At 55.1% G+C, this 13,113-nt stretch overlaps 1 protein-coding gene across 1 annotated transcript; it reads left to right on the plus strand.

Moving 5' to 3' along the window:
* Nucleotides 1-6,581: 6,581 nt before the first annotated feature.
* Nucleotides 6,582-12,017, plus strand: FAM181B (family with sequence similarity 181 member B). The gene has a single exon (XM_075417143.1). The coding sequence runs from the start codon at nucleotides 6,634-6,636 to the stop codon at nucleotides 7,573-7,575; it is 942 nt and encodes a 313-aa protein (XP_075273258.1). The 5' UTR covers nucleotides 6,582-6,633; the 3' UTR covers nucleotides 7,576-12,017.
* Nucleotides 12,018-13,113: the final 1,096 nt, after the last annotated feature.

Raw genomic sequence — 13,113 nt, forward strand, 5'->3', positions numbered from 1 at the left:
CCTTGCTTGCTTAAAATAAGCACATAAAAAAATCTCATGTTAAATGTTTAAAGTCCACCTCAGACACTTGTGTCTAGCTCAGCAATACTTTGCCGAGGTACTCAGAAGTCTCCATGGAATCATAGAATTATAGGTTGGAAAAGACCTCTAAGATCATCAAGTCCAACCATCCACCCAACACCACCATGCCTACTAAACCATGTCCAAACTGCCACATCCACACGTTTTTTGAACACCTCCAGGGATGGGGAGTCCTCCACTTCCCTAGACAGCCCGTTCCAATGCCTGACCACTCTTTCAGTAAAGAAATTTTTCCTAATATCCAATCTAAATCTCCCCTGATGCACCTGGAGGCCATTGCCTCTTGTCGTATCACTAGTTACCTGGGAGAAGAGACCAACACCTGCCTCACTACACCCTCCCTTCAGGTAGTTGTAGAGAGCAATAAGGTCTCCCCTCAGCCTCCTCTTCTCCAGACTAAACAGCCCCAGCTCCCTCTGCCACTCCTCATAAGACTTCTTCTCCAGACCCCTCAACAGTATCTCAGAGCTCAGCCCAGCCTGGGCAAGGACCAGGAGAGTCTTTACAGGATCTCCTGATGGAGGGACGATCCCCTGGACAAAGACAACATAGCTTTGTACTTTATCCTTGCCCAGCTCTTTCCAATGCGATGCAGTGCTTGCAGACACGTCACCCACTCACCAGTGCCAGCAGAACCACCAAAACCTGCTTTTCCCTTTCTTCTGAAGGGAATATATCCCAGGAGAACTCGAAATGCACACCCAGAGTGAAAGAGGGGAGGGAAACTGTGACAGTGGCATCCAGAAGCTGCAAGAGGAAAACAGGGCTTCGTTTGCAGAGTGCCGAGCCTGCAGTCCTGTGGCCACTAATACTTCCATCCGGATAAAACAGCATCTCTAAGAAGCCAAGACTGCAAAGGAAGGAACTGTGCATACGCACACCTATGAATGTGTGTCGTTTGAAGAGGTCTAGAGTGATTTAAGGAGGGGGAGGACTGGATCTACACACGTATGCTAAATTTAGCTTAAGTGGCTTAAATTTGGTTTAATCGGAATATGTCTTTTATCCCTCCTTCGGATGTTATTGAGTATTTTGTTGTCAGTTTTTCTTTCTTTATTAGCGGGGAAGCAAACCAGCATGCTTTAAACTTTCTCCCACTGTTGCGAGCATAAACTTCCTGAAGATTTTAGCCTGTTTGCAAGAGATTCAGTAAAACGAAGATTTTTTTTTTTTAGGTCAACATTTTCTTCTGGCAGACTGAGCCTGAAGGGCACTTTATTTCCCTTTAATTTAACAGCTCCAGCAGCTTTTCCAGTTAAATCGACTGTTCATTATTGAGCCCATTTATGAAGGGCTGTGCAGTGCAGTTTAATGAATCCCTGGCACAAAGCTCCCTTTCAGCGTGGGGAAAGAATAGCAGCCTATTTAGGTCCCGTAGGGCTGTATGTCAAAGGCTGCCCATAATACTTGTCAGGGAAGGGCAGAAATTCCCACTGATATAAGAATGTGGAAGAAATCAACTTTCACAACCAACTCGCCGATTAAGACGCGATCAGGAAATGAGACTGTAGGTTGCGAGCGGTGACACCTGTTTGGGCAGCCGGATTTTCCCATAACTCGATAACCGTATGGCTGGGCAGGGAAGAAAAAGTCCTCCCTCCCCTGTCGCAGAGATCTTCTTACTTTCACGCTGCCTTCCCGCTGGCGCGGTGAAAGGAAAATGGGTGCAGTGAATTGTGAGGGCTGGGCTCAGCGCTGGATTCGGCTTGCCTTCCCCAAGCGAAGGTTTTGCGAGGGATCACAGAACCATGGAATGCTTTGGGTTGGAAGGGACCAAGTCCAACGCCTTTGCAGTGAGCAGGGACGTCTTCAACCAGATCGGGTCTCTCAGAGCCCCGTCCAACCTGGCCTTGACTGTTTCCAGGGATGGAGCATTGACCACCTCTCTGGGCAGCCTGTGCCAGTGCCTCACCACCCTCATGGTAAAGAATTTCTTCCTTATATCAGCCTGAAACTACCCTCTTGTAGTGACAGGGCACAGCATGAGATGTTTCCTTCAGGCTGGATCCTAGCGGGTTCCTGTCCCTGCGTTGCAGAGGATTTACACCGGTGTTGGACACTGACACGGGTGGTCCCACGAGCATCAGGAGGGTGGATTCAGCTTCTGCTTCTGCTTCTGGTGAGAAGCTGCTCCACAAAAGTGCTGGCACCGCAATGTGGTCCTTTGCTGTGCAAGGCTTTCTTGTTTGCGTAAGGCGCTTTCTCCTTTCTGGCCGGCTTGGTCCGTAAGGATAACAAATCGATCTTCTTGCGAAGGGCTTGGTTGTGTGGCTACGAGCTGAATTTGTGGCCAGTGCAAAGGATTAGTGAGCATGGCGTGTCCCTGCTCCCTTCGATTCACAGGGTGACCGTGCTGCAGTTCACTCTGAAAAAGCCAAACTTGACACCAAGGGCATGGTTCTGGAGAGCCTTGGTTTAATCCCCAGAGCTGGTCGAGATGCTGCTGCCTGCAATGAGCAAGAAAATAAACAAACCCAGACACATTTCCTACACAAAGTGGGCAAGAACATAGCAGCCGAGCCCCCAGAGCCACATAGCAAGCACTGAGTGCTGCCCTGCAGGATGGAGGTTTGGGGTGGGGGAAGCGCTTCTGCAGCCACCTCGCTCCCCTTGGTCTTGTGGGGGGACAGAGAGCGGAGGGACCAGGACGTCGGGTCCAAGCATCTTCCTGGGGTTGGGGTTATTTTGTGGCTCTAATCCCAGCGCCTCCCGGACATTAGACCTTGCCGGCGAGCGGAGGTGGATGGCTGGTGGGGTGAGAGCCACGCTGCGCGGGCTGAGCATCGTCGTCCTGAGAGAGCACAGGCAGAAGACAAGCACTGGCTCGTAGAGCCCCTGGGAAAGAGAGACCCAAACCGCTATTTCCTTGGAAAAATGAAGTTTCTTTGCAAGTTGCTGACGTCATGTGGCTTAGCAAATTTCCCTCCAGGCATTGCCCAACTTGGGGTAATCAGCTCTGCTTGAGAGAACATGGAGAATAAGCATGTTTAATGCAATTATGAAGGCTTTCTAAATCTCCAGATCTGGTGGAGAATATGTAAATCTGGCTGCTTAGCACAACTGAATGCAAACTTGCCCTTGCACGCCCAACAGTTGTTTTAATACTCTCCAAGTTTTAGGAGGTAATAAAGTCTCCCGCTAAACCATAGCCGAGCTCTCAATGCTGGTTAACTGAATTAATTCAGCCTTACAGAAGAGAAGCCAGGGCTTTCAGCTTTTTTTTCTCTAAGCCACCGGATATTTAGCCACTCTGCACATAATACCACCCAGGCTCATTAACAACCCCCTTTAGACAGGCTGTGAAACATCGCCGCTGCAACGCTGAAGCAGATACTCACCTGAGGACGACTTAGCTGCTGCTCTGTTAGAGTCGTGTCACGTTGCTCAGATAAGAAACGGTCCCAACGTGGCTGTGCATCCAGCGCCAGATAGCGATCCCCGTTTTCTAGACCCACGCGCAGTTTGAAGTGGCCTCAAAGTGGATGCAAAGCTACCTAGCGGGGCACGCAGGGGATATATACGTTGTTCTTTACATTTCCCCATCGGTGAGGGAGCTTGGAGTGGGCTGCAAAGCTTGGCAGGGCTTGACAGGTCCTCCGGGTAAGAACTCGGTGTGGGACTCAGCCCCGCCATTTTTTGTGATGTCTCAGAAAATTTGCTGCCATCTTCAGTCTCCCCTGGCACCCCAGCCCAGCTACACCGGAAGGCTTTCCACACCCGCAGCCTGACCGGCCATGGCTGGCCAGCGACAGGACAGGAACTGCTACAAACTAAACTCACCCGGAGCAGCCGAGAGACCACATCTTGGAGCCTCGTGGGTGTAAACGTGATTGGCATCAAAGTGACTGGTGTGAAGGTGACCGGTGTGAACAGATCACCCCAGATTGACTCGGGTGGATATAAAAAGACCCTCTGAGAGACTGTGGGTGTGCACCCACCACTGACTGGAGTCAGCCCCATCTGGAGTACTGTGTCCAGTTCTGGGCTCCCCAGTTCAAGAAAGATGAGGAGCTACTGGAGAGAGTCCAGCGGAGGGCTACAAGGATGGTGAGGGGACTGGGGCATCTCTCCTACGAGGAAAGGCTGAGGGAGCTGGGCTTGTTCAGCCTGAAGAAGAGAAGGCTGCGAGGGGAAATTAGAAATATCTGAAGGGTGGGTGTCAGGAGGATGGGGCCAAGCTCTTTTCAGTGCCCAGCGACAGGACAAGGGGCAATGGACACAAACTGAAGCACAGGAAGTTCCACCTGAACATGAGGAAGAACTTCTTCCCTCTGAGGGTGACGGAGCCCTGGAACAGGCTGCCCAGGGATGTTGTGGAGTCTCCTTCTCTGGAGATATTCAAGACCCGCCTGGACAAGGTCCTGTGCAGCCTGCTGTAGGTGACCCTGCTTCGGCAGGAGGGTTGGACTAGATGACCCACAGAGGTCCCTTCCAACCCTGAACATTCTGTGATTCTGTGATTCTGTCAGTGAATGCTGATCTTGTAATTAATTATCACGTTGTTCAAAACCAAATATTGGAACCCGACACTTAGGTAGCTGATTTATGGCAGTTGTACTTGAGCTAAGTAGTTTAAATCCACCTCCTCTGCTTACATACTCATTCTGATATGGAGAGATACATAGATTTCCCATAGCCCTCTGCCTACCAGGTTTTTTTGCTTCAATTGCACTGTTGCACTCTGAGAAACCCCCCAAACGAGCGACTCTGGGGGGCTCCAGCAGAGCAGGTTCTGCAAGGAGACCCAGTCCCAATGTGCTGGCACCAGAGTCAAGGCTGTGCCTGGGACCGGGAGGCTTCACCTGCCGCTGGGACCCTGCTGAAACCTGCTGAGGTGCAGGTGAGAGACCAAGAAAATCAGCATTTTTCTTTTTGTAGAGGGTTTTGAGCCTTTTCTTTGCTCGCATGAAATATGTGCTTTCTCCTCCTTTCTCCTTGCCATATTTGCTTTGCATTCAATGAGCGTTTGAAACCACATTGAGGTGAATTTGGCTGATTTTTCTGTTTTACCACAAAGTACAGCCTTAGGAGCCTGTTTTCCTTTCCTTCTGCAGAGTTTTGCTTTCTGTTTTTTTCCTTCCAGCACAAAACTGCTACATTGCTAATGAATTTCAGTCAAAATCAGATATGCATCTTTATTCATATTTGGACATAAAAAATCACCGAAAATAAATCTGGAGCTCTATGGGCTGAGGTTGTTCTGCACCAATGCAGATGTTTTCTAAAGGAAAATCAACCAAACACCTTCTCCCCCCAGAAAAGGTAAGACTGTTCCTTCAGGAGCTGTTAGCAGTACTTTCAGTAGCCGCTTTGCTAATTTTTTTGCCTTCCATAAGGAAGATTTATACCGCTGCTTCACTAAACCCGTGCAAGCAAAAATCTTCAGTTTTAACTGAATGCAGCCCTGTCATTTAAAATCTCTACCAGGTCATGGGGCTGGATTTTCTCAGGACTTGACCTGGCTAGGAAAATACAGTCTGCTGGGTAATGTGCATAGCAATGAGCTTGGGAAAAAAAAAACCTTTTGCAAATTAATGTAGGCTCGGGCACCTTGGTGGGTGTCAGAGCAAGCGCCCGTCTCCGTGCCCTCGCACCTAGAGCTGGGCAGGGGGGGGACAGGGCTGGGGCCGGCTGCACGCTAGTGATGGGGAGCAGGGTGACCGGGTCCGGGGGTGCTCTGTACCTGTCCTGGGGTGTTCCGTGCCCGTCTCGGGGTGCTGTGTGCCTGTCCTGGGGTGTCTGTGTCTGTCCCGGGGTGTTCTGTGCCGGTCTCGGGGTGCTGTGTGCCTGTCCCGGGGTGTTCTGTGCCCGTCTCGGGGTGCTGTGTGCCTGTCCTGGGGTGTCTGTGTCTGTCCCGGGGTGTCTGTGTCTGTCCCGAGGTGCTCTGTTCCTGTCCCGAGGTGTCTGTACCGATCCCGGGGTGTCTGTGTACCTGTCACAGGATGTCTGTGCCTGTCCTGGGGTGTCTGTACTGGTCCCGGGGTGTCTGTGTGCCTGTCCCGGGACTACTGTGCCTGTCCCCAGGGTGTCTGTATCAGTCCCGGGGTGTCTGGGTACCTGTCCCAGAGTGTCGTACCTCTCCCGGGATGCTGTGTACCAGTCCCGGGGTGTCTGTGCCTGTCCCAGGGTGTCTGCGTGCCTCTGCCAGGGTGCTGTGTGTCTGTCCCAGGATGTCTGTCCCTGTCCCAGGGTGCTCTGTACCTGTCCCGGGGTGCTGTGTACCGGTCCTGGGACGTCTGTCCCTGTCCCGGGATGTCCGTTCCCGTCCCGGGGTGTCCGTTCCCGTCCCGGGGTGCTCTGTCCCTGCCCCGCGGTCCCTGTACCCCTCCCGCCGCGGTGCTCGTCCCGCCCCGCCCCGCCGTCCCCGGCCCGGCCCCCGGGGGGAGGCGGGGGATGCCCGGGGCCGGCCCCGCTCCCGAGCCCTCCTCCTCCTCCTCCTCCTCGCCCTCCTCCTTCTCCCCCCCCTCCCCCCCCGCCGCCTTTTCCCCGCCGCCGCCCGCCCGCCTGCCGCAGCCCTGCCGAGCTCGGGGCGGCGGGGCCGGGCCGGCGGCCATGGCCGTGCCCGCCGCGCTGCTGAGCCCGCACCAGCTCCTCTCCTTCTGCTTCCCGGCCGGCGGGCTGCTGGGCTATGCCGACCCGGAGGAGGGCTGCGACGGCGGCGGGGGCGACGGGGGGGACTTCCGAGAAGCCACCCGGGACCTGCTGAGCTTCATCGACTCGGCCTCCAGCAACATCAAGCTGGCGCTGGACAAGCCGGCGAAGTCCCGGCGGAAGGTGAACCACCGCAAGTACCTCCAGAAGCAGATCAAGCGCTGCACCGGCATCATCGCCGCCGCCTCCCCATCCCCGCCGCCGCCCTCCTCCTCCTCCCCGCCCGCCGCCTGCCCCGCCAAGCCCCCGCCGCGCCGGGAGGCCGCGCAGGCGGCCAGCAGCCTCCAGAGCAGGAGCCTGGCCGCGCTCTTCGGCTCGCTGCGGCGGGGCCGGGGGCCGGCGGGCGGCGAGGCGGGCGGCGGCGGCGGGGGGGCCCCGCGGAAGGTGCCGCTGCGGGCCCGCAACCTGCCGCCCTCCTTCTTCACCGAGCCGGCGCTGCCCCCCGCCGCCCGCCGCCCGCCGGGCCTCGGGGAAGCGGAGAGGGGCGGCGGGGAGGCGGCCGAGTTCCTGGAGCTGCTGGGAGCCGAGTACGGAGCGCCGCTGCCCGAGCACGCCGCCTTCCCCGCCGAGCTGGGCCCGGAGCGCGGCCTCTACGAGGGGCCGCCCGCCGCCCCCCCCCCGCTGCTGGGCGGGCTGCTCTGCCCCGAGCCGCCCTGGAGCCCCGCCGCGCCCTGCGGCCCGCCCGGGAAGGGGGCGGCCGAGCCGCTGCGGCCGCTCTACCCCGGGGAGCCGGGCCCCGGCGCGGGGGGCGAGGGCTTCGCCGCCTTCTTCCCCGAGTGCCCGCTGCCCCCGGGGCCCTGCGAGTACGGAGCCGGCTTCCCCCGCGCCTTCCCCGGGCTGTAGGGGTGCGGGGGGGCGCGGGGGGCTGAGGCGGGGGGGGGGGGGGGAGCCCCACCGCCTCGTTGCGTGGCCGTGTCCCCCCCCCAGCCCGCAGCCAGGGCCGACCCCGCGCCTTGCGAGGCCCCGCCGGTAAACCGCGAAGTGCTGGGTTCCTCCGGGGGCTTCTCCCGCGGGGACCCCGCCCGGTCGCGGCCGTGGGCTGGTCGCGACGGGGGGGCCGCAGGCAGCCGTGGCCGCTCCCCGCCGAAGCCCGAAAGCTAAAACTCCATCGACGCTTATGGTGCGGCGAGAAAATAGGAAAATGCTTATAAATATCTGCAGGGTGGGTGTCAGGAGGATGGGGCCAGACACTTTTCAGTGGTGCCCAGCGACAGGACAAGGGGCAATGGGCACAAACTGAGGCACAGGAAGTTCCGTCTGAACATGAGGAAGAACTTCTTCCCTCTGAGGGTGACGGAGCCCTGGAACAGGCTGCCCAGGGAGGTTGTGGAGTCTCCTTCTCTGGAGATATTCAAGACCCGCCTGGACAAGGTCCTGTGCAGCCTGCTGTAGGTGACCCTGCTTCGGCAGGGGGTTGGACTGGATGACCCACAGAGGTCCCTTCCAACCCTGAACATTCTGTGATCCTGTGAAAACCTCTCCCGGAGCTGCCCCTGTCACCAGCACTCGTGGGCCTGTGGCCGAGGGCGCGGAGGCCGAGGGGGGAAGCAAACAAAAAACAAAAAAAAGCGCAAAATGACGAATGCTGCTACCAAAACTCAGCGTCCTGAAATCTGACAGTGCCTCGCGGGGGCCTCGCAAGCAGCGGCCGGCAGCGACGCGTACGTTAACCGGCGGTGTCAGCTGGGGACGGAGAAGTGCCGTAGCCACCGCGGCGATGGGATTCCCGCAGAGACCGTTGGATTTCTTCCAGGAATGCGTTGAAGCTCGGGAAGCAATGCGGCTCGGTCTCGTTGTGTACAGGAGATTATTTGATAATCATTTAAGTTATGTAAAAAGAGTCTATGGTAGGTCCTATAAAAAAATAAAGCGACACAGTAGCTCGGAGGCCTGTGGTGGTTATTGCCGTCGAAACACAGCGTTTGAGGGGCTTTCACCGCGCCGCCGTAATGGTTTCTTGGCAGGAGTTGAGACGGGCAGCGGGTTTTTTGTCTTTCCTGAACCTTTTGAAACGCCGTGTTTTATCCCCAGCGACCCGTGGCTCTGTTGCCTGCCTTTGTACCGGCTGTTTCTTTAACTTACTGGAAAGAAGGGAGTGATAATACGCTGCAAAGCCAAGGGATGAAAATTGTTACAGTTATGAAAACGGCTCGAAATAGTTGGAGGTTTCCTATTGAGGCAGGCAAGCCCGCGGCGTGGCTCCCCGCCAGCGCCCCGCGCACTGTTTGAAACGGGACCCACATACTGACCGGTGGGGGTTTCACCCTAGTCCCTGCAGTATTTTAAAAGACAACGTGGGGAGTAAAGCGGTTCTCTTCGCTCCTCGACCCGGATTTAGTTTTTCTGAGGGTTGGGGGTCGAGATGTTGGGGCGCGCGGAGAGGCGGAGCGGGATCTTTTGGATACAAACCGTGGGGGGAGTTTGTTTTGGAAGTGGGCTTGCTTTTGCTTTTAAGCAGCGAGAGCTGCGACTGAAACGCTGCCTCTTTCCTCCCCGAAAGCCGCCCGAGGTCTCCGCAAGCTGCGTGGGAAGGGACCGCCGCGGATGGGCGGCCACGACGTCTCGCAGCCGAGCGCTGCGAAGGGACGGCGCTTTCCAAGTAGGCGTTTGTGCTGGTTTAATTAACTGAGCTTCCCGAGCGCGCGTAGGAGCAACAGCGGGGCGGCCGGCCCAGCCGAGCTCGCTACAAATTGGGTGAACCCTGCCCCGCTGCTGGCTGTGACGACGGGACGGTGTCCTGCTCCGTGGACTCAGCCCTGCCTGCTCCCCTTCGGCAGAGCTCCCGGCGAGGGCAGCGCGCGTTCGCCTTCGCCGGCAGCGTGCCGGGGTCCAGGCAGAGCTGTACGTAATGCGGGGTTCGAGATCATTTTCAGTGGTGCCCAGAGGCAGGACAAGGGGCAATGGGCACAAACTGAAGCAGAGGAAGTTCCGTCTGAACATGAGGAAGAACTTCTTCCCTCTGAGGGTGACGGAGCCCTGGAACAGGCTGCCCAGGGAGGTGGTGGAGTCTCCTTCTCTGGAGATATTCAAGACCCTCCTGGACGCGGTCCTGTGCAGCCTGCTGTAGGTGACCCTGCTTCTGCAGGGGGGTTGGACTAGATGACCCACAGAGGTCCCTTCCAACCCCAAACATTCTGTGATTCTGTGATCATCCAGACAGGACCCAGCTGTGAGGTTATTTTGGTTGGAGAGGTGGGGTTTTTTTGTTGTTGTTGTTGTTCAGCAGCTGCTTCAAGCGTGGGAATTCATAGTGTCTGTTGGCCGCTGCCGGGAGTGTTTCAGCTCGGTGGTGCTGCGCTGATATGCACCTCGCCGCCCAGCCTCCCCACCGGAGCGCCCGAGATCCGCCCTTCCGGCAGGCCGAGCAAGTGGAGGCGAAGCTGATGGTGCAACGCTCTCTGCTAAGGAAGGGAAACACCTTTTCTTCACTTAGGATTTCACTTAGGATTTCACTGAGCAATTTATTTATCCCACAAGCTGAATATGCATTCACCGGCGTTCTAATCCTGAAGACCTTGCAGCCGTCCTGTTTGTCAGCTGCCTCGCAGACTGCAGAGCGGTTTTGCTTGAAAAAAGTCTAAAAGAAGTCTTCAGGAGTAGACTCTGGCGTGAGCTATGTAGGCATTGCAAACCTGAATGGTTTGGCTGCCCGCAGGCCTTGCCCTTTTATCCCAGGTAGCTGTGAAGTGCCACAGATCTGACCTGCCGGTGGCTCTCGCTCGTGGGTGCTCTGCTCCCGTGTCGTCGGTGACCCGCGGTGCTCAGGAGCAGAGCATCATCAGCCTGCTTGGGTCAGATCTCGCCCCAGAGCCGCGGGAGAAGCGGCTCCGTGGCTGTCGGCAGAGCTGGGCTGGTACAAAACTGTCGCAGCTCCGGGCGCTGCCAGGCTGGGAGCGTTCTGCGTGGGCTTGCGAGGAGCTGGGGCCAGGCTGCGGCGGTCAGCCCGGCTGAGCAGCGGCTGCAGGCGTCGCTCCAGCTTAGCTTCTGCTCTGCAATAATTCCCGAAAGGGGGATTTTCAGTTTATAGGAGCTTACAGTGAAAAAAAAAAAAATAAAATTAGTATTCTTTGAAGCCCGGCAGCGTTTCTGCCGGGGGATGAGTGAGGAGTAGCCGGGTGGGAAGGCTGGGAAGGAGCTACCAGCGGCTGGGCTGGTCCCAGCCGCTTTTCCCACAGCAGAGGCCAGACAAAGGACTTCTGTGCGGCTGGTGAGGAGGGCTGGAGCCGCTCTCCGTGCGGCGGAGGAGGCGAGGGCACGGCTGCCGGACCAGGGGTTTGCCGTCTAGCGGAGCCGCATCTTTTATCTTCTTTGTGCATGTGTGGGCTCTTTTTGTCGCGGTTGCTTCCCCCAGCTTGAATAGTGCAGGCGCTGCCAGTGTCACGGAAGGGTCTCACTCAGAAACACCCTTGGGAAATTGTTTTCTCTGCTGAAACACTGAAGAGCATCATCTTAAGCGGCTGTAAGAATAAAACCTTTTGTAATCGAGCGCGATGTTTTGGTTTATCTGGTGCACTTTTACAGAGTCTGTCCCTAAGAACTAAAGCTGATTCTTTTTAGTTTTTCTGTCTTAAAAGGAGTGCGTCCCTGTGAATGGAAGTGAGCTCTGCGGGGCTGGATCTAGGTCAGACTATTGAACTGTTTTGTTTTACAAAGCCCGCACGGAGTGCCTCAGATGTACTAAATTCCATTTTGTTGCTGGTGTCTCTGACGCCTCATCTGATTTTACTGGAGATTTTGGTGGATAAAGCATACACGTCTTAATAATTTTTTGTATGCAGTCAAAGATGAAGAAGGGGAATAACAAGAACCCTTCATTCTCATTTTAGGTGAGGGAATCTTACCTTTCCTTAATGGTGATTTACTGATGAATAACAAAGGGTTCACCGTGAACAGTTATTACCTTGTCTCGAGATTTTGTGATTTAAACGGTCTGGCTCTTTTCCAAAGCCACTTCCAGAAAGTAGAAAGATTCCTGGATTGGATTTGAAACAGGCTTGCTAACTATCGAATCACCTGAGCCTGGGATTGCTCCAATACAGCCTGACCATCGATGATGAGTCGTCTTTGATGAGCTTACATAGTTGTTCAAATAATGGTAGTAAAAAAGATACAGAAGTTGATTGTAAACTTTTTTGTTTCCTGACTTGTCGAATAAACTGCTTTTGGCAACAGTGCAAAAACTGAAGGTCAGTCTGCAGTTACTGGCAACAGGAGGAGAAAGGTGGTGGAGCAACTCCGTGGTGATGTGCAAGAAATTGAGCTGGAAATGAGAGAGTTCAAGCCTACAAACCTGCTGCTATGAAGTGAGCGCTGGGAAAGCTTTTAGGATAGCTTGATGTCAGCCGAAGAGACTGCAGCCTGTCTTCTCTGCAATAAACTCCTCTCTCATTTTTAAGAATGTTAAATGCTTAAAATCCAATGTTTCTTTGTAGTACAGCTACAGAAAAGAGTAAAAAAAGAGTGTATCATGGTGACGCCCTCTCCCAAAATCTGTGTGGGTGAAGATTGGTAGAGGATTGCTGAAAGGTGATGTTACTAAAGGTGAGGGGAGAACATCTATTTTCTGTGTTTTGTAATATTTTTCAACACCTCCCTGTAACCTTGATTATCCTTGGTGACTCCGCTCCCTCACTGGCAGAGAACACTTTAGCCTTTTACGCTTTTCGGACCCCCTCCGTATCCAACGGCAATGAACCGTGAAAGCCTTATTTTTTGTGGGGTTTTTTCATTGTAGTCCACAGACCCACGGTTGTCCAGAGATCACAGAGTCAACATCACTGCACAGCTGTCCATGGAAAATATTTTTAATTGCTTGAACTGGCCAGCGTAGGATTTAAGGAATATCATAGAATCATTGAGGTTGGAAAAGACCTCTAAGATCATGAAGTCCAACCATCCACCCAACACCACCATGCCTGCTAAACCATATCCCGAAGTGCCAGATCTACACGTTTTTTGAACACTTCCAGGGATGGTGACTCCACCACCTCCCTGGGCAGCCTGTTCCAATGCCTGACCACTCTTTCAGTAAAGAAATTTTTCATAATATCCAATCTAAATCTCCCCTGATGCAACTTGAGGCCATTGCCTCTCGCCCTATTGCTGGTTACATGGGAGAAGAGACTAACACCCACCTCACTACACCCTCCTTTCTGGTAGCTGTAGAGGGCAATAAGGTCCCCCCTTCAGACTCCTCTTCTCCAGACTGAACAGCCCCAGCTCCCTGAACCGCTTCCCTTTGCAGCGTTTCCCAAGCAATCCTTCACCTCTCCTTCTCTGAGACAGGGGAAATCGCATCTGATTTATGAAGTCTCTGTGACCCCCACCCCCAAGGCAGCTAAACCAGCACGCTTTGCCCTGTGCTCCCTCCAGGCATCCCGA

Source organism: Opisthocomus hoazin, chromosome 1 (assembly GCF_030867145.1).
Source record: "Opisthocomus hoazin isolate bOpiHoa1 chromosome 1, bOpiHoa1.hap1, whole genome shotgun sequence".
In the NCBI taxonomy this organism is placed as follows: domain Eukaryota; kingdom Metazoa; phylum Chordata; class Aves; order Opisthocomiformes; family Opisthocomidae; genus Opisthocomus; species Opisthocomus hoazin.